This window comes from Zosterops lateralis, assembly GCF_965231275.1.
Source record: "Zosterops lateralis genome assembly, chromosome: 17".
Taxonomy (NCBI): domain Eukaryota; kingdom Metazoa; phylum Chordata; class Aves; order Passeriformes; family Zosteropidae; genus Zosterops; species Zosterops lateralis.
Genome location: NC_139777.1, coordinates 11954360 through 11972518, shown reverse-complemented (window position 1 = coordinate 11972518; position 18159 = coordinate 11954360). Strand labels below are relative to the sequence as shown.

At 45.2% G+C, this 18159-nt stretch overlaps 2 protein-coding genes and 1 long non-coding RNA gene across 14 annotated transcripts in view; 2 read left to right on the top strand and 1 right to left on the bottom strand.

Moving 5' to 3' along the window:
* Positions 1–204: 204 nt before the first annotated feature.
* RNF185 (ring finger protein 185) lies at positions 205–17280 on the top strand. Of its 8 annotated transcripts, none has more exons than XR_014591313.1 (8): positions 434–515; positions 5666–5901; positions 7446–7464; positions 8102–8214; positions 8744–8798; positions 10733–10850; positions 11960–13225; positions 17187–17280. XR_014591313.1 is itself a non-coding variant. In XM_083874151.1 (8 exons), exons 3-8 carry the CDS (start codon positions 5720–5722, stop codon positions 12055–12057), a joined length of 585 nt encoding a protein of 194 aa, XP_083730277.1. In that variant the 5' UTR covers positions 459–515; positions 4485–4603; positions 5666–5719; the 3' UTR covers positions 12058–14434. The 8 variants fall into 8 exon arrangements, 7 of the variants coding, with proteins under 7 accessions (XP_083730275.1, XP_083730274.1, XP_083730277.1 ...); XM_083874151.1 differs by lacking the exon at positions 17187–17280 and adding an exon at positions 4485–4603 and having other exon boundaries at positions 459–515; positions 11960–14434; XM_083874150.1 differs by lacking the exons at positions 434–515; positions 17187–17280 and adding exons at positions 2752–2941; positions 4485–4603 and having other exon boundaries at positions 11960–14434.
* Positions 5920–15431, bottom strand: LOC310916542. Of its 2 annotated transcripts, none has more exons than XR_014591314.1 (3): positions 15234–15431; positions 10701–10873; positions 5920–7228 (listed from the first exon to the last, which is right to left on the bottom strand). It is a non-coding gene; the product is annotated as an uncharacterized lncRNA (long non-coding RNA). The 2 variants fall into 2 exon arrangements; XR_014591315.1 differs by lacking the exon at positions 5920–7228 and adding an exon at positions 8812–9411.
* The window catches only part of LIMK2 (LIM domain kinase 2), a 30846-nt gene continuing 27364 nt past the window's right edge, over positions 14678–18159 (top strand). Inside the window, exons 1-2 of one of the 4 annotated variants that reach the window (XM_083874141.1) lie at positions 14678–14737; positions 17187–17286. In XM_083874141.1, the coding sequence (XP_083730267.1) occupies positions 14722–14737; positions 17187–17286 (116 nt within the window). In that variant the 5' untranslated portion in view covers positions 14678–14721. Of the gene's footprint in view, positions 14738–15236; positions 15396–16130; positions 16246–16960; positions 17085–17186; positions 17287–18159 lie in introns of those variants that run through there. The other 3 variants (XM_083874139.1, XM_083874138.1, XM_083874140.1) reach the window with 3 other exon arrangements.

Below are 18159 nucleotides of genomic sequence, written 5' to 3'. Positions count from 1 at the left end.
CCCTCCCTCTGCTTCTTTGGTTTCTCACAACTGTAGAAACACCTTTATCAAGCTCCAAATGCCTTTATCAAGCTCTCCGTTTCCATCCCGGAGATGTTCCTCAGCTCAGACTCTACCACTCTACGCTCCTAAGCCAACAATTTCTTTCCCCCGAACTTCCTTCCTTCCCTTTCCGTCCTTCCTTTTCCGTCCTCCCTTTTCTTTCCTGCCTTCCTGCTGGGGCCGAGCTCTGGGTGCGAACTTCCCGCAGTTCCCGGCGGCCGTTCCGTTCGGCCGCGGCAGAGCCGCCCACACCGGCAGCAGCACGGGGGGTTCGCTGCGGGGCCGAGCAGCCCGAGGTGAGGAGGCCGCGGGGTCTGAGCGGGGCCCGGGCCGTGAGGGGCCGTGAGGGGCGGGTGCCGCTCGCTCGGCGGGGCGGGGGCCGGGCCTTTCCGCCGGCCGCGCTTCCGGGGCTCAGCTGACGGGCCCGGCGGAGCGGCGGCCGGGCACGGGCGGTGCAGGAGCCCGCACTGCCGGTGAGCAGGGCCGGGCCGGGCCGGGGGGCGGGGGGGGAGCCGGGGCCGGGCTGCGGCTCCAGGGCCAGGCTGTGGCTCCGAGGCCGGGCCGGGCGCCGGGAGGCCGGAGCCGCCTGCTCCAGCCGGGGCGGGGACGCCGCGGGAGCCGCGGCCTGGCCCGGTGTCCCCCGAGCTCCGGCCCAGTGCTGCCGGTCGGGGTTTTCCCCCGAGGCGCCGGCCCGGGCCCGCAGGTGCCGGTGCTGCGCTGCCGGCGCCGCCTCTGTCGCGATAGACGGGTTTGGATCTGGATATGTCGCCGGGCGTCGGTTGCTGGTACATGACATTACTCGTATTTCGAGAATTGCTCGTGTATTAACATTCGCTTGTTGCTTCTTAGATCATGTCTGTTGTATATAACAAATGTTGTATTTGATATTTTTGCTGCTAACCTGGGTTAGGCGGGTACATCTGTCTCACACGGCACTGCAGACCAGGAAAACTCTGGAGCAGCATTACCCAACTGGTTATATTGTGTGGGTGGTTTTTTTTAATTTTTTTATATTTTTCCCTTTGGACTTTGTGAGGTAAGAGGATAAAATCTTTGTTGGAAGATTTTTTTCTCTGAGTCTCTATTAAACCTTTATGGAAAGGATAATAAAGCAGCTGCTTTAATCACCTAAAGGCTTTTACTGTTTGCATTTACACATGGACTCCTCAGTGTTCCCAAAACAGCCCCTGAGCCGGGCCCTTGCCCTGGCAGCATTGACTGTAACACAGATGTGCGTTGCAGAATCCCAATTAATGAAACGAGGCCAGGCAAGGGCACGTTGGGCTGGAAGGCACAAGGCTGGTTTTGCAAGAGCAAAGTGATCTCATGAATTCGTGTTTTGGGACCGCTGCAGGGTGATATTAAAAAGCAGGTGCCCAATGCTGTGCAGGTTACAGGAAGTGGAAGGATGAACTCAAGAAATGTTTCCAAGGAGTTAAAATGTAACATGTTTGGGAGACAGAAAAAAGTAAAAAGGTAGTGAGGGATAAATATGTATTTAATGATTAACAGGACAGTCGTGTGTTTGTTAAGAATATCTAAAATGACTGTCAAGAAGCCAGTGCATTTTCTTCTAGGCACTGTCAGCAGTTTTCAGCTAAGGTTACCTGGCTGTTGTACTTGAAGCCCAGGTAATTGTAATATGTTAAGTATCAGATTGTTGTTAAACTTAGGAGTGGGCATATTTATATAAACTCTCCGTAGCAGTTTTAAATTTAAAATTATTTTCTAATGTTTGTATTCCTTTTATAAAATTTTTAAGTGTCAGAAAACAACACTGTTACCTTAGCGATAAGAAAAATACACTGACCAGTCTTCTCTTTGATTTAAACTGCAAAAGGTTCAGGGACTAAATCAAAACTTGTTTCATAAACAAACTAGATTTGGATTATTTTAATTTCAATGATCTTAGCTAAAATAAGATTCATTAGGAAAGAAATATGGAAAAGGGTCTTTCCTGTGAAATTGACATCCAATGTGCTGCTCTTTTTATTTCATTGTTATGGCAAAGAGGAACAAACTTTGGGTTTTGTTAATAAACTAGCCAGACTTCTATATCCTCACCAGAATTTTTCACATTGTTCATGAAAAAAATTAAATACTTGAGACATCCTAATGTCATGCTGTGAACACGTATTCCAGACTGTTTTGTATAGATAAAATTACCTTCTAATTTATATTCCCTCTCTGCCTTTCCCAAGTTGAATTAATGTTCAACTGCTGTTTCCAGCAGATTATTTTTTGTGTGTACTTTAACTTATGGTGAAAAGTACAGGTTAGACTCCTCTAGCCTGTCTTAAAGTGTTTTTCCTGTGTTTTGAGGGTTGGGCCAGTGTACTTTGGCAAACGCAGTCATTGTCATTTACTGAGTTCAGAAATGTGATCTTTGACAGCAGCCACTCAGCCCCTGCTTTCCTGCTGTGCAGTTGCTCGCAGTCGATTTACAGGTGAAGTTTTTAAAATTTTAGAGAGAAATGTCTTTTTTCCTGGCTGTCAGTGAGATCTGTACCCAGTGCTCACACCTGCACATACTCCTGTGGTGGGTGTCCTGTGCTCTGGGCTCTCAGGACATGCCAGGTCCCAGCTGCCCCTGTGGAGTTTCACCCTCTCCTGCAGCTCCACTGCCGTGTCTTCACGCCCCACCAGACTCTTGTATTTATTTAGGAAGCCTTCCTGCAAATTGCTTCTTAACCTTTCATCTGCTGCTGCGCTTGGTTCTTGGATGTGGTAAAGGTCATTTTCAGAACAACCTGTTGGGATATGACACATTGACCATGGTTTAAAGGAAATAAACAGCTAATCTGGATGGGCTCTATGAAACAGCAATACTGTTCTCCTGTAAACATGTAGAGAGTAAAGAAGTAAGAAAAAGACAAGATCTCTGAGTGCCTGCAGTTAGGTATCAGCTGATTTTTATATCCTTTCCCTTGTTTTGTTTGCTGTTCATCGGGCTTCTAGGGTTGGTTTGGAGACCTGATCTGAAGGACAAGGATATGGCAAACCTTGGCTGGCATCTCTCAATTGTGTTTACTTAACGCCAGAAGTCATGTCATGTCCCAGTGTACTCATAGGCTTCCTCCCAAACCCTAAAGCAAAATGAAAATGGGTTTGGTTTGGCCTGCTGTGTTAGTTGTTGATTTTTTAAATTTGTGATTTGCTTATGGCTTGTTGGTTTTTTCCCTAGAGAGTTTTGTCTCAGAGTTTAAGTAGTTTGAGTGACTGTTCAATTGTGAGCTCATTCTACACTCAGAACGTGTTCCATTTGCAGTTGAATTCCTACTTTAGGATTCTGAGTACACTCACAAGCTACACAATATATGATTATCAAATGTAAATGTAGCCACTGGAAGCTGTTTCACATTTGCTTCTTTGTATATGTGCAGATGTACAGAGCCCAGCAGCACTCATTACAGACCCAGTTATGTTAAACAATATTTCAGGGACAAGAAGCCTTTTATTATTTTTACTGTAGCATTTTGCTATAGTTTTGATATTTTTAATTGGTTATATCCTAATGGATTGCTCTCCGTTAGCCAATGAACAGATACTTAGGAGAGGATCCCCAGTGGAGATTAAGGAATGACCCTCTTCTAGGAAAGGAGATTCAATGCCTGTTGCATGATGTCATTTTAATCTTTCTTCTGTCTCAGACATCTTTATTTCGTTCCATTACTGATAGTTCTCTGAATTTCTTTGTCATCCTTCTTCATAACATTTTGTTTATTTGTTGTAGTTACTAAAAACTGAGGGTTTTTCTTTCAGTAAGTTTTTGTGGAGATACAAATTTTATCTTTTTGACAAGTCTCCAGATTCATTGTGTTAATATACGGAATTTCTATTTGGAAAAAGGAACTTTTTTTCCCACATTGGTAAAGACTCAGAATTTTTTTATTTGCCCCTTGTACACGTCCTTTCCTTGTGTTACATGTCAAGATGTTTCTTGTGACCATTCCTTAAAGACATGCTGTATTTTTACAGTGTGTTGAACTCCTTTAGTTTTAAGGAGGTTTTCTCAAATTGTATATTAATATATATAGTCCAAGTTGATAAGTTTTCACTTAAACTACTGAGCAAGACAGGCTGAAGATTCTGGTTGTAAGGACGTGTGAAAAATCCAAGTGTCTTTGGCACACAGTTTGTGGGTTGGCAGCACTTCCATCTGCCTTGATCTAACAGGGATTTTAATTTTGTACAATGAGCTGAGTGTAGATGGAGTGGTGGTGTGAAATGCTAAGAGTCAGCACTGCTGAAAGCAGCGTATGTTGAAGTGCAGCATCTGTGAATACAAATCTGCCCTTCTGGGACACCCTGTAAAATGATGTAACGGAGTGAAAAAGCTCTGCAGAAATAGATTTCACCTGCTGGAACTGAGTCTTTGCTGCAATACTTCACAAGGCTCCAGTGTGATGCTTTCCTGACTGTGCAGTGGGATTGTATTGTAGGAAAAAAGCTGTTGCCAATAACAGCTGGAGATCCCGAGGCTTTAGTTTGCTGCCCTGCACCTGTGCTGCAGCTCTGCTACAAAGAGGCAACACTAAGGAAAGCCCTTAGTGCCTGGGGGGTAAGTTTGCAAAGAAATTACCTTCTGAAAAATTCAGGTTTGCCCTTTGAAAGCACTTCACTATTTGAACATTTGCAAAAAGTTCAGATAATCACCTGTTGGTTTCTCACAGCTTTATCTAAGTATTCCTGTTCTGCAGCATCAACATGATGTTAGAGTTTCATGAAAACCATAGTGGAATAATTGAAACATTTTTATTTTAGTGAATTAATTTCTGTAGCTACTGAAGCTCTTTTAGTTCCTGGATTAAAAAAAAAAATGTACTATGTTTCTAGAAATGTAAATGCCTTGTGCTGAGTCTCAAAGTTTTAGGTACTGTAGAATTTGCATATCAAGGAATTATGCTGTAGAGGTTGTTGCTACTGAAATAAAAGCTGTTCTTTGGTAAATATGATTATGTTAATGAGAGGCAAAAGCATTGAAGTAAAATTCAAGCACATAAAGGTATATTTTAAATACTTCTCCATTACTGCCTTACTACTAGGTTAGAAATGTTTGATAGTTTGAGTGTATTAGGAATGTTTGATAGTCATATCAACACTGCTGTGATAGCAGCAAGATACTGCTCAGGAGACAATTCAAGTTCTAAGCCACCTTTGCCATTATTGTCATTAATATCCCAAACTAATGAACATTGAACTTAAGACTCTGCATTGGCAGTCTGTTCAAACTGTTAATTACTTCATGATTAAGGTCTGCTTCAGGCTGCATTCTCAGATATAATTTGTGTTGAATTTTGGAAGAGCATGTATGACTAGGTGAGCTCATTCTCATTACAGCAAATGGCATTTACAAGAAAGTACAGGGGGGTTGTTTTGGCTGTGGATGCTTATCAGTAACAGGAAAATAGAGGTCACACATCAGCCAGGTCATACTATGGGACTGTAAAGTAGCTTAGTTTCTAAAAAAAGATCCCTCTCAGCAACGTTAAACTAAAACCATCAACAGCAGGATTCGAGAGCTTCTTAGATAAATCACCACCAGTTTGGAAAGGGGCCAGAATGCAATGTTTATAATGCCAATAAGTTGTTTAGGTTTGTTTGGTTTTTTTCCCTTTCTCAGAACTAGGATCCCAGGAGGAAAATTCTCTTGACCCTGTGTGGGTGGTTGTTGAGGATGGCAAGCAAAGGACCCACGGCTTCTGCATCGACAAAGAGCTCCAGTACTGGAGGGACCAGTGGCAGCAGCAGCAGTAATGGCTCTGGGGACAACATTAATCAGGACAACACTTTTGAGTGCAACATCTGTTTAGACACTGCCAAGGATGCAGTTATCAGCTTGTGTGGGCACCTCTTCTGGTGAGTGCTGCAGCCCCACACATCAGCCAGAACACCCTCTACCTGATCCCATAAAAACCTGTTTGTAATTCTAGAGGAGGGACTTTGGGTTTGGTTTAGAAACTTGGGTTTGCTCCTCAACTGTTTTTCTTTGCTTGTGTTCCAGGGAGTGGGTTTCCTGTGTTTTAAATTCCCTGTATTTCTGGATTATTGTGTAAAAGCAAACAAACAGCCCCACACAGACAGTTCAGTGCTCATTGACACTGTTTGCTTTTGTGTGTTATTTTGTTTGTGCTGTCTGGCCTGCCACAGATAGGTTCTTTAGACCTAAATTCCTTTCTAACCTCTGCATACCTAAACCTGGATATGAATCTAGGTTCTGGAGGCCAAATTGTAGTTTCTCCTACAAGCTTGCTCTTTTTTCCTTTTAAAACATAAAAAAAAAAAGGAATAAAAAGGCAATAAGCTTTTTACATATGGGCTATTTCTCTTTTCCCATGATATTGCACTTGTGTTAGGAACTTTTCAGTTCTTTAATTTAATTTGGAAATAATGTACAGCACAGATAAAATTAATGTGCAGAATTTCTGATGTGGGTAACCTGATTTGAGTATACCCTTTCTTAAATGTTAAGAAGTTAAGGATTGACATGGGCAAATGTGGGAGGGTTGGAGTTTATTTTACACAGTGGGCTAGCTAACTCTTTAATAAAAAGAGCCCTGAAAATGCTTTTCTCCTGTGTAAATATACATAACATCTGAAAATCCAGATTTTTATTTGGGGAGATGGAAAATCACTGGCTTAGGGCATGTTAAGATAAACTAAGATTAAATTATTGCACAAAAGGATTTGGAAGAATGGAACCTTAAAAATACCAGGTGTCTTGTCTGAATAGGGTTATTGAGACCATTTTGAAAGCAGATGGCTGTTTAGCAGTTTTATCTTGTAGCTTGCTTGTCTTTGACCTTTTTTTAATTTGCCATAGCAATTTAATCTGTAAATGGGAATTTCTCTGCCCTAAGCAACTGAGTCTGATCTCAGTAGCTGACCCTGCTCTGAGCATCAGGCTGGACTAGAGGTTATCTGAGGTACCATCCAGTGTGAGTTATTCCATGCTTCTGTGAGTGTGGCTGATGTTTCAGCTCAGTCTTCTAAGGTCCTAAAGTCTCGTTATTGACATCTTGCTCATTTGCATCTTGGCTCTGGGATATTTTTTCATGGTATCAGAAGAGAAAATTTGTACAATGAACCCTGAGATTAACACAGCCTCCATTTGGGCCTTTGGTATGGATGAGGACCTGGGAATGGGAGATCCACGGAACCACATTGGGATTTTAGATTGTGTAACCTGAAAAAAAAACAGTGGAGATCAGTCTTGGGCTGTGCTTTCAAAAATTATTTTAATGGGAGGCTACAGAACTGGCCCAGCTGGATTCCAGGGTTCTGTTGTCACCAAGCTGTGCTGTCCCTGTACGCTGCACGTTCGTCATACTGAGTTCAGTAACTAATTCCATTTTCTTCTTTTTTCCTGCTCTGTGAACAAATTATCCTGGGAATGCTCACAGTTGGCCTTGTTTACACCAGGTAAGACAGGTTTTCTTTTACTTTGTCTTTCATCAGCTCTAGTTGCTCAATAAAGCCCTTGGTTCTCTGGAGTATCCCCCTCTTTTCAAATGTGCTTTTCTCTCCAGGGCAATCACAGCCTGCTCATGCAGCTTCATGTGCAACACCTTGCAATCTGCTCTTTGAGCAACAAGAAAACTTAGATTCTGTTCCACTTGCCTCCACTTTTGAGTTTCTTAAACCCTGTGTGTAATTTCAGTTTTGGTACAATTACTGTTGGAGCTTGCAGGGTTTAGCTTGCAGGTTTAAGTGCTGAGTGTACTTCTCTTTGTCTGTATAGTGTTTTACATTGTGGTACCATTGTAGAAAAGGTGGATGACAGGAAGGCTGTCTGCCCTAGCCCTTGGCCTATGCAGGACTGCTGGTAGTCTTTATTTCTTATTTTACTCCAGCATAGATCTGAAGATGTACACATCAGAAAGTTGTTCCCACCAGAACAATAGCCAAAGTGCCAACTCCACTTTGGGGAGTACTTGGCACTTAAATGTTTCTCACTTTGTGAGAAATTGCTAAAGTCTTTCTGCCTGGCTGCAAAGGAGGTTTGCATAGTTGTTTTTGTGATATTTTAGTAGTTTTCTTATAATTTCCTTTCTTTTAGTGGCTAGAGACCAGGCCAAACAGACAAGTGTGTCCTGTGTGCAAAGCAGGAATCAGTCGAGATAAAGTTATTCCTCTCTATGGAAGAGGTAGCACTGGGCAACAGGACCCCAGGTAAGAAACCTAAATGCAATTATTTTCATTTGAAAATGAAAGGTGAAACTTCAGTTTAGGGTCTTGAGATTTAATTGTTAAAGTGCTGGATTCACAATTTTAAATACTTTGTCGGAAGACATAGATCTGATATTTCTGCCAAATGCTTTAGGCTTTTTCAGAGCCTGGGTTTGCACACATTTCTTGTTCAACTGGCAATTCATTTTAATTTGAGTCAAGTATTAATTATCAGTTACAAGTGACAGGTTGCAATGATTGTTATCTGGCCAGAGAAGCTTATATTAAATGTTCATGTCCTCAGCTTTTAGCCTTTGCAATGGGTGTTTGTTACTCGGAAGTGCGGCATTAATTCAGTGATGTGCTGCTGAAGGTCCAAAGCTGGGTGGTTGGCTCTTTCACACTCTGCTCCAGCTCTGCTGGATGGCCCCAGGAGACTGAGTTTTGTGGAGATTTGCATTATTAGCCAGGCTACTGCAGATACTGTTGTCACATGTCCTTGCACTTGAGCTAATTTCACAACTTCCTGCAGAGAGAAAACTCCACCACGACCCCAAGGACAGAGACCTGAACCAGAGAACAGAGGGGTAAGTGATCAAACAAGCTTGAGTGGTTTAGTTGTTTTTATTGATAGTGAGATTTATTCATCCTGGAGGACGTCAATGTTTGTGAGAGATCCTGCAGCTTACACATCCTGCTCTTCCCAGTTGGCTGTTCATGGATCATTGATAGCTGTGGTGTGGCAGAGAGCTCCATTCCCTTGGTACACTTTATCTTCCCAAAGAACAGCCCGACTTGGATCATGCTTCATGAACAGAGCCCAGTGTGGTATCACTGGAAAAGCTTTTCATACTTGATTGTTCTCCATGTTTAAATACAAGAGACACTTGGCTTTGGAAGGTCTTTGTGCAAGTGTATTTCTGTTAAGATATATGTATCATTGAAATGTGTAATCCACATATGGATTTAGATTTTTGACACTGACAAAAACCTGCTTCTCTCATTTTGATGGGATGTAACTGTACACAAGAGAAAGTCAATATCTATTGGATGCATGCTAATTTGAAGAGGGATCTGTGGTTCTGTTGAGGAGATTACATAGGGTGAATGTAAACAGCAGCTGGCACAGATGGAGCAGACGTGGGAGTAGGTGGTAGGACAGACCACAGTGTTCTTCAGCACGATGACAGCAAGCATGACCTGATGAAACAATGGCACATTTCCATGTAACTCAGCCCAGGGTCCTTGGAGAGGATCATCTCCCTCATGCTTCAAGCAGACAGCTCTGCAGGGTGTGATTAAGGTGCATTTCTGTATTGAATGTATTGGGAGCTCTTTCACTAGGGCATTGCTGCCTTATTAAATCAGCTCCTGTGCCTTACTTGAACTTTTCATCTGGTGCTGCTTGAACTTTTCATCTGCTGTAAATCAGAGGGATGGGGTATAAAAGCAGGGCAGTAGTGATGCAGCTTCCTTGTTCTCTTCAGATCCTGTAGCTGCCACAGAGAGCTTTGCTGTCCCTCAGAGTTAGTGGCAAAATGCTTGAGAAGAGTATGGGCAAAAGACCAACTCCTCAAATCAAGGCTCAATCAAGAAACACTTGGCTTTTATTAGATGAGTAAAATCATCTTTGTCCTCCCACTGTTAGTGGTGATAAACCAGAGGACCTTTCAGAACTGGTAATCACTGTTTTAATCCTGAGGTAAGAGGAGAGATTGCTGGGTTACAGAACTGTGGGCTCTCCCCAGTTGTTAGGTGTGACACAAGCCCCTGAATTCACACACGCTGAGTTCTCAAACAGCACACTGCTTCTGCAGAGCAGGATTCATCTCAATTCAGAACACTTATCTTTGGATGTGGTATTTTAGTCTGGATCCCATGAGGTCAGTGTTACTGCATTGCAACTTCCTTTTTTCCTCCTTTCCTTATGTCTTGCATTCCTCCCCCAGGTGATTTTGCCACCTTAATTTGAGTCCCCGTGGTAAATGTTTTTTTGTACTTTTCCTTCAAATGCTTGATGCATCCCACTGCCAATTAAGCATTTCACTGAGTTTTTAAATAATGCACATGTATCCCAAAAATCAATTTAGATTGTTTTCTTAAGTACCTTTCTTATATGGCTAGCAGCTGTTAACACATGATACATTGTTAAGACACTTTAAATATAATTTGTTCCATTGATTTTGATACATTGGCAGATACCCTCTACTTAAAGTTGAGAAAGGTTACAGTTGAGAAACACTGTCCTAATTTATGGCCCTCAAGCAAGAACTGCAGTTGCTAGTTTTCATTTTTTACTCAAACCTTTGGGTTGCTTGGCAAATTTGCTGCTGTCTGAAACATTTTAAACCCAGGAGAGCTAAGGGGAGATCTACAAAATGTGTCAGACTGAAAGTTGCCAGACAGCATGGCCCTCCTTCAGCCAGGGAGAGGGAATGTCTGCACTTCCCACAAAAATACTCTGAAATATGCTCTGAAATGACTGGTACCTTTTTTGTCTTGTGTTCTTTGTTCTCTGCAGGGATTCCAGGGCTTTGGGTTTGGTGATGGTGGCTTCCAGATGTCGTTTGGAATTGGGGCATTTCCCTTTGGTATATTCGCAACAGCCTTCAACATAAACGATGGGCGACCTCCTCCAGGTACCACGGATCCTTCTCCTCTCCTGTCACAAACAGACATTTTGCAAACTCTTAAATAACCTGCTGAATGACAAAGTAGTCTGAACAGTAACCAGTGTTGTCAATAGAAACATGAAATGAGGGCAGAAGCACTCAGTAGAGAACGTGGTCTGTGGCTGATATGTTTTGTACACAGACTTATAAAAGAAGCAGGTTTGTCACTTCCATATAATTTGCTGAAGGCCCTCCTGGGAGACCAGTGACTGCAGAGAAACAGAGGCACTGGAGAATACACTCCTTTAATTCAGATCTCAGCAGACTCCTTCTGAAAAATGAGACAAATTGGACTAGACTTCCTAATGATAATAAAAAGGAGTCACGAGAGGTGTAAGAAGGAGACCCAGATTTTAAGAACAGCAGGAAAGGACCATTTCCTGAAAGACTAGAAGGAAAAATTTAAACTGGTGCTCTGTACCACAAAATAATGAATACAAAGATCGTTCATTTTTCAGAAATTTATTTCTGGGACAGTCATCTCTATTCTATAAGAAGTAACTTTCCAGTGAAATTACTTCACATTTTCGATTAACAAAACACAGTTGGGTTACTCCAAGGGGTGACCTTGCTCTCTAACAATTAAATAATCCCTAGAGAACCTCTTCCCATCTTCACTGTAGACAAAATGAATCTGTTTCGAACAAAAACATCTACTGTCCAGGGTTTTCTGAACTTATTTTATGAAAGGTTATGCCTGGCAAACCTTCCAACATGTTGTATGGCACTGGAATTATGAGGAACAGACTCATTCTTCACATCACACCAGCGTTGCCATGGTCCTGTGCTGTCCTTGGGTCAAATGATCTTCCCTATTAACTGTAGTTCAGTGTTCCCTGAAAATCTGTTGAGGATGGGACTGAACTAAGGAGTCCTTCTTCAGGGATGTGATACTTGTCTTCCTTCTGATCTTCCCATGCAGCCAGCCAGGCTGAGGGTAGGAAATAGCAACTTTCTCACCAAGCAGATTCTTTGCATATTTTTCAATGTATGAATATACTATATTCAGAATATACACAATCACAGAGAAGAGGAAGGAGCTGAACTGTTGTTTTTTTTTACTTCCTGTTTTCCAGCTGTTCCAGGGACTCCTCAATATGTGGATGAGCAGTTCCTTTCCCGCCTCTTCCTGTTTGTGGCACTGGTGATAATGTTCTGGCTGTTGATTGCATAAGTCTTTTCCATTATTCTATGTATTCATGAACAACAAGGCCACTGAAACAGTTACAAACTGCATCCCCATCCCATTTTAAACCTCTTGGTGTCTGGTTCCATAGCTAACTATGGGCTTCAGGAATTGGTGGTACTACAGCACAATGAGGAATCTCACATTTTGCACCAGAGTTGGGAATTAAAACATTGGTTTAAAAGTGTATTTCAGCTCAGATATCTTGTACAACAGGTTCCTGCCACAAACCACAGGCCTAGTGTTGAGCTGCACTCTGAAAGGGAGTGCTGCTTTGAAATCCTGTGCCAATCAGTGACACCAGGTCTGTGGGATAGACACTTATCCCATTGGGCAGGTAAGGAAACTTCTCCAGTGCGACCAGTGTCTCCTGCTTTGCAACCACGATGGATCTGCCAGAGCTGCAGATGTTATTTAGTATCTCCATCAACATCTGACCTTCAGGAAATCACCTGCAGCACTGCTGGGACTCTCTGGGACACAGCACGTGGTGTAGACAGAACCAGGGCTGAAGCCTGGTTTCTTTTCCGTCTGTTATTTCCCGCCGTGATGGAAAACCCTTCCTGATGGTTCTGGTGGCTGGGAGAAGAAGGGATACAATTTTATGCTGCAATTTTTTTAAAGCCTGAGCATGCTGGAGCCAGACACTGGAAGATTCTGTGGCTGTGGAGCCAGGTGGGGCTGCTGGACCCAGCCCAGTTCCTCACTGACAAACAGTGTTGTCTTCCCCAGCTCTGTGCAGCATCTGTGGCTGCACTCACGGATAATCCCCTCACAACCTCATCACTGTAGCCACATTTATCTTTCCCAAGGCTTTGAGACTTCCTACACAAGGTCATGTACTCCAGATTAAATCCTATTACAGCTCTGAGATCAGCTTGTTTGGGGAGAGGAAAAAAGGGCATCTTTACTTGAGTTTTGAGGTAAAACTTGTCATACTGTAAAATTACACAGGAGGAGACATGAGGTCCTGCCTTTGCCAGCACATGCTCAGTAGGGAACATTTGGAAGAGCTTCTCTCTGCAGGTGCACACAGAGCTTCTCCCGTGCCAGAACAGCCACAGCACAAGAGTCTCTGCAGTATCTACCAAAGATTTTAATTTGAAGTGCTGGAGGAGACGACAACCATTCATGTGCTGAGGGGATATTCCAGAAGGTGAGCACTCTGCAGGCACTTTGGAATCCTGTTGGGTATTCAGCTTTAAAGAGTACTCCTGATGTATTTGTGTAGATTCCTTCAAAACAGGTATGAGAGATTCCCAAGCAAGATGAACAGTTCATATTTCTCTGACTAGGCAATTCCATTTTTTTTCTCTTAAATGTGTTTAGATTTTTTTTGATTCAGGACGCTCATAGTCATAATGATTTCCTGCAAGATGAATGTTGTGACTTCCCTGGCAGTAGACCGAAAACTGATAAATCAATTAATAGAAACTTTGTTTCAATAGCTTGGGATTTTTTAGTGTATGGAAGAGTTTCCTGGGCAGGACACCTTTGATTAATTGCTATAGAACTTTATTTATGTAATTATAAACTGTTCCCTTTTAGTGTCAAGGCAGAGGATGACTGAAGTTTAACTTGCCTACCTCCAGAATTCCATCTGGCAAGTAGAATGTTGCAAAGCTTCTGCAGTGTTTTGTCACATCAGATTAATACCTGACTCGATGATAATCTGACAGAATATATTGCTCAACTATTTATAGTTGAGGTGGTGCTTCAGCTTTTGTTGTTTGACACTTGTGAGAAGTTGAACTTCGGGATGGGGTTCTTCTCGAGTGTATAACTGAGTAACTGGGGCCCTTCCCAGGAGAAAGGCTGGTTTTTTTTGGTTGTCCTGCAATGTCGCAGCTTTGGGTCCCTCTCCTGCGCAGTCAGCACCACCTGCTGCTGGGAAGGGAAGGTTCATGTGGCAGTAAGGGATGGATTTCTTCTCCGTTCGTACGGAGAAACTGCGTGCTGAGAGGTTATGCAGGGAGGAGAAGGGTAGCCCTTTGAAGCCTTTATCCCATAAAGAGGATAGAGAAGTGACTAAAATAGAGTAAAGAGGTACTGAAATATATTTAAGTAATACATTTTAAAAACCACAATTTTAGTGGCTCGGGGGGATTTCCATCTAGGAGTGAGACAGATAATGGATTTAGGGAAGGCTGCAGAAACATGACTGAGAGCTCTTATTTTCCGGCAATTCAAGGATGAAATAGTCTAAAAGTGTTAACGCTTGGTTCCCCCTTTCCCTGGTGTGCTTTTGTATGTACCCGTGCCCCGTAACCCGACCGCACACGGCCCGGATGGCTCGGTTAGTGCGTTACCGTTCCTCCTCACTAATTTTCACTGTTGTGAAAGTGATTTAGAATTAAAAAATGGTTTTACATTGAGCGGAGTGCGCCGCCGTTCCTTTGCGCTGCCTCGGGGCCGGGAGCGCCGGGGCCGCGCCCTCCGCGCCAAGGGCGGGGCGGGGCTGCGGGCGGGGGGCGCTGCCATTGGCCGCGCGCGCGGAAAGGGCGGTGCGAGAGGGGCGGGGCAGCGCGGGGATTGGCCGGGGCGCGGAGCGGGCGCCGCCGATTGGCCCGTGGCGTGGGCGGGGGCAGGGCGCGGGGAGGTGGGCCCAGGTGCGGCGGCCGCCGCTGGCGTCGGGCGGGCGGCGGGCGCGGGATGGAGGCGCTGCCAGGTGAGCTCGGGCCGGGCCGGGCGCGCCCCCGCGGGAGGAGCCGCCCTCCAACGCCGCGGGGCGGGCGCGCGTTCGCGGGGCCGCGGCTCCCGTTATGCGGCCGCCGGTGTCGCGAGGTGTCGCGGGGCGGCCCCTGCGGGACTCGGCGGGGCCGCTGCCTCCTAAGCCCGCGCCCCGGCCGGACGCCAGCCCGCGGCTGGGGAGCCTTCTGGAGCCGGCCCGCGGCTCCCTCCGGCGGGCGGCACCGCCGCTCGGCCGCCACACGCGCGGCCCGGGGGCTCCCGGCGCGTCTCCGCAGCCCCGGTGCGGGAGGGCCGTGGGAGAGGCGGCGCGGGGCCCGGCAGTGGGGCCCGGCAGTGGGGTCCGGCAGCGCGGGGCCTGCCCGTGCCGCTCCCCGGCCCCGCTGTCCCGTGCCGGGTCCCGCCGTGTCCCCGCCGGGCCGCCGCTCGCTGGCCGTCCCCGACACGTTCCTCCCGTCCCGGGGAACCCGACAGACCTGTTACATGGATTATGTCCGTTCGCGTTTCCTCCGCACTGTTTCCTGCTCTGTTTTGTTCATTTCCGTCGTTTCTCCTGCATACTGGAGCAATTTCTGTTGGATTGAGGACTGTTGGTTTCCGCTGGGCACACTTACACAGATGTAGCACTGCAGCCGAGAGTAGGTGACGGCTTGGTGAAGTTCTGGAGCTGACGGGTCAGAGTCTGTAAGATGGTCGGGGAGTAATTTGTTGCTTTCCGTCAGCGGTGGTGTAGCCACTGAGCTTTAAATGTCTTTAGTAGGATCCACAGACCATTCAAACACGTGTGTGTTGTGCGGGTGACACTGAATGGGAGGGGATGTTTGGTTTGCAGGTGTTTTTGGCCTGCAGCTATTTCAGAACTTCAGGTGACTCCCAGGGCTTGTCCTGCTTGGAGAGGAGAGTGTTGGCTGCCCGTGGATGGAGGCACAGGCACACGCAGCTTTGCCTTTTATTCCCAAGCTTGGTGTGCTGAAAAGCCATTTCCTTTATAGGACAACACGGGGGGGGGGGGGGGTGTGTCAGGTTTTCCCGAGGTTCTCCCAACCTTGACTCTGCTGTGCAGGTCTGAGCTCAGGTGGAGTTCCCGGTGTTCTGGATTAGCAGGAGGGCACGGGGGCTCCAGGTGTGGAGCTGGTGCACCCTTGGGAGCTGAAGTAACAACCTACACCACCTGTCACATTTGAAGGAACCCTCTGAGCCTTGCAGTCTGCATGGAAACCTTTCTGGGTACTGCTGGTCTGCTGGCAGTAGTGGTGCTTGTAGCTGAGCAGCAAATGTTTTTTTCCCCTGAAACAGCTATTCCTGTAAAAAGTGCAAGATCTTCACCTTGGTTAATTTTAAACGTTCTCGTTGACCTACACAGTGGGTTAAAGGTGCATGGAAGGCTGATGGCTTCTGTTTTGTGTAGCTTCAAGGAACTTAACAGTGGCGTCAGCTTGCCTAAGCAACTACCAAGCTGTACAATTCTTTGGAAAAGGGAAGTCCGTGGTTTGTGGTTTTCCTTGTCTAAATGCACCTTTTTCTTTAATGCAGCCTTGCTGCAAGCAAACTGTTGGTAGCAGAAAGAAACAGGTTTGGGATCTGCTCAGCTCTGTGACACATTTCTTGTGCCATCCTGTGCTGAACTGAGATTCTTGACTCTTTAATATGCCTGTGTTGCCCTTGGGATTTTGGGTAGCATTTATCTGTGTGCCAAATGTTCTTTTGTGCACAAGCTTTCATTCTGTTTTCCTAGCTTGCTTGCATCTAAGTAACCAGCTCTCTCTGGGGCTTTCTGGCAGTTCTAGCAAAAACTATTATAGCTCTATTATAACTATTATAAGTATTTTCTGGAAGGGCAATAGGCCAGTAGCATCACTCCCCCTTCCCAAGTCTGACAGTAGTCTGGTGTTGGCTGTACAGTCTCTATGGGAATATTCATTCAAGAGTGTAATTCCTTCCTGGTAGTCTAGTTGTTCTCTACTGAATAAAGTTTGCCTTTCCTTTCTTTCAGTTCTGGGAAATCCAGTTAATTATACAAATGAGAGCAAACGTTATGTGCTGAGTCAGTGGTGTGGGGGAAGCAGCAGTGTGGCTTCCTGGCCTAGCATGGTTCTCTGTTGGAATTGTTGTACTAGACCATGTTGCTTCCTGAAATATCTGCTCTGACAGAGCTGTAACTGACCTGTTTTATGTGAAAAGTCACATTTTTTTTCTTCTGCAGAATGTGAAGGAGCAGATGTCACATCTGGAGGAAAAAAAATATACAAGATACCAGAGTTTGATTTGGGAGCTCCCACTCTGGGGTTATAGGCTGCCTGCAGCTTTCCATGTGGGAAGGCTTTCCTGTCAGTTACTAAACTTAGGGTTGTTCTTTATGAAGGCTGCACCAATCTTTGTTTTCTCTGGTGTAACCCTGTTGCTGTTTGTCCCCTTATTGCTGCATGCAGGTGAGGAAGTCTGGAGATGCCTGGGATGTGGGGACAGCATTGCTGCTGGGCAGCGCCTCCACAAGACCGTCAACGAGGCCTGGCACATCTCCTGTTTCCGGTAGGTGAAGCCTTTAAGGGTTTAACCCTCCTGGGGCTTTTCCACTGGCTGGGACCTGCTGGTGAGGTACCAGCATGAGCTGGGAATTCCTGCAGTGATGTGTGTGCCTGACCTGTTCCCTGCTCGTGTTTGTGGCCGTCCCTCAGGGTCACATCCAGTCCCCACAGCACTGACAGTGCCTGGCAGAGCACGGCCGTGCTGACGCAAATGGGACACAGATAAAGTGCAAATAAAAGCTCTGATTTACCAGTGGTGGCAGAAGCCATGGGGTTGCATGTTTGTCTTCTGCAGCATTCCAAAGCAGTGCCCAGGCAATTTGCACAGCCTGTTGCTTTTTCCATGTGTGGTAGGTGCAAGGGTGTTATCAAGGTGCTGATAAGAGAGGAGGGAAGAGAAATCTCGCCTTTTGCCTTCTCTCCTTTTCAGGCTCTTAGGACAGACAAACTTATGAAATCTCCTAGATAATGTTGCTGTCAGCAAGGACGAAAAGGGGTGTCTGCCATGCCTTTTCCTGGTGGTAGGAGTAATGCCTCTTTTTGATGTTCCATGAATACTCAGTCCAATTTTCATGCTCCACAATCTCATTTCTGTATTTTTGAGTGAGGTTGAGTACCTGTAGCTTCTACTGGCTTCTTTGTTACCTTGAATATGGGAAGTCTAATGTTTTGGATACTGTTAAAGAAAATAGGGGGAAAGGAAGACAAAGTGTGGTTTTGGAGGAATGTTTTCTATGCCAAAACAAGCATCTATAGTCCTCGTTTAAAGAACAAAAAAAACCCAACAAAATACCCCAACTTTGTTGAAGTGAGGATTGTGGTTATTGGTATCTTTAAAAAAAATAAAGCATCTCATGCTGCTAAAGCAGTGCAGGCT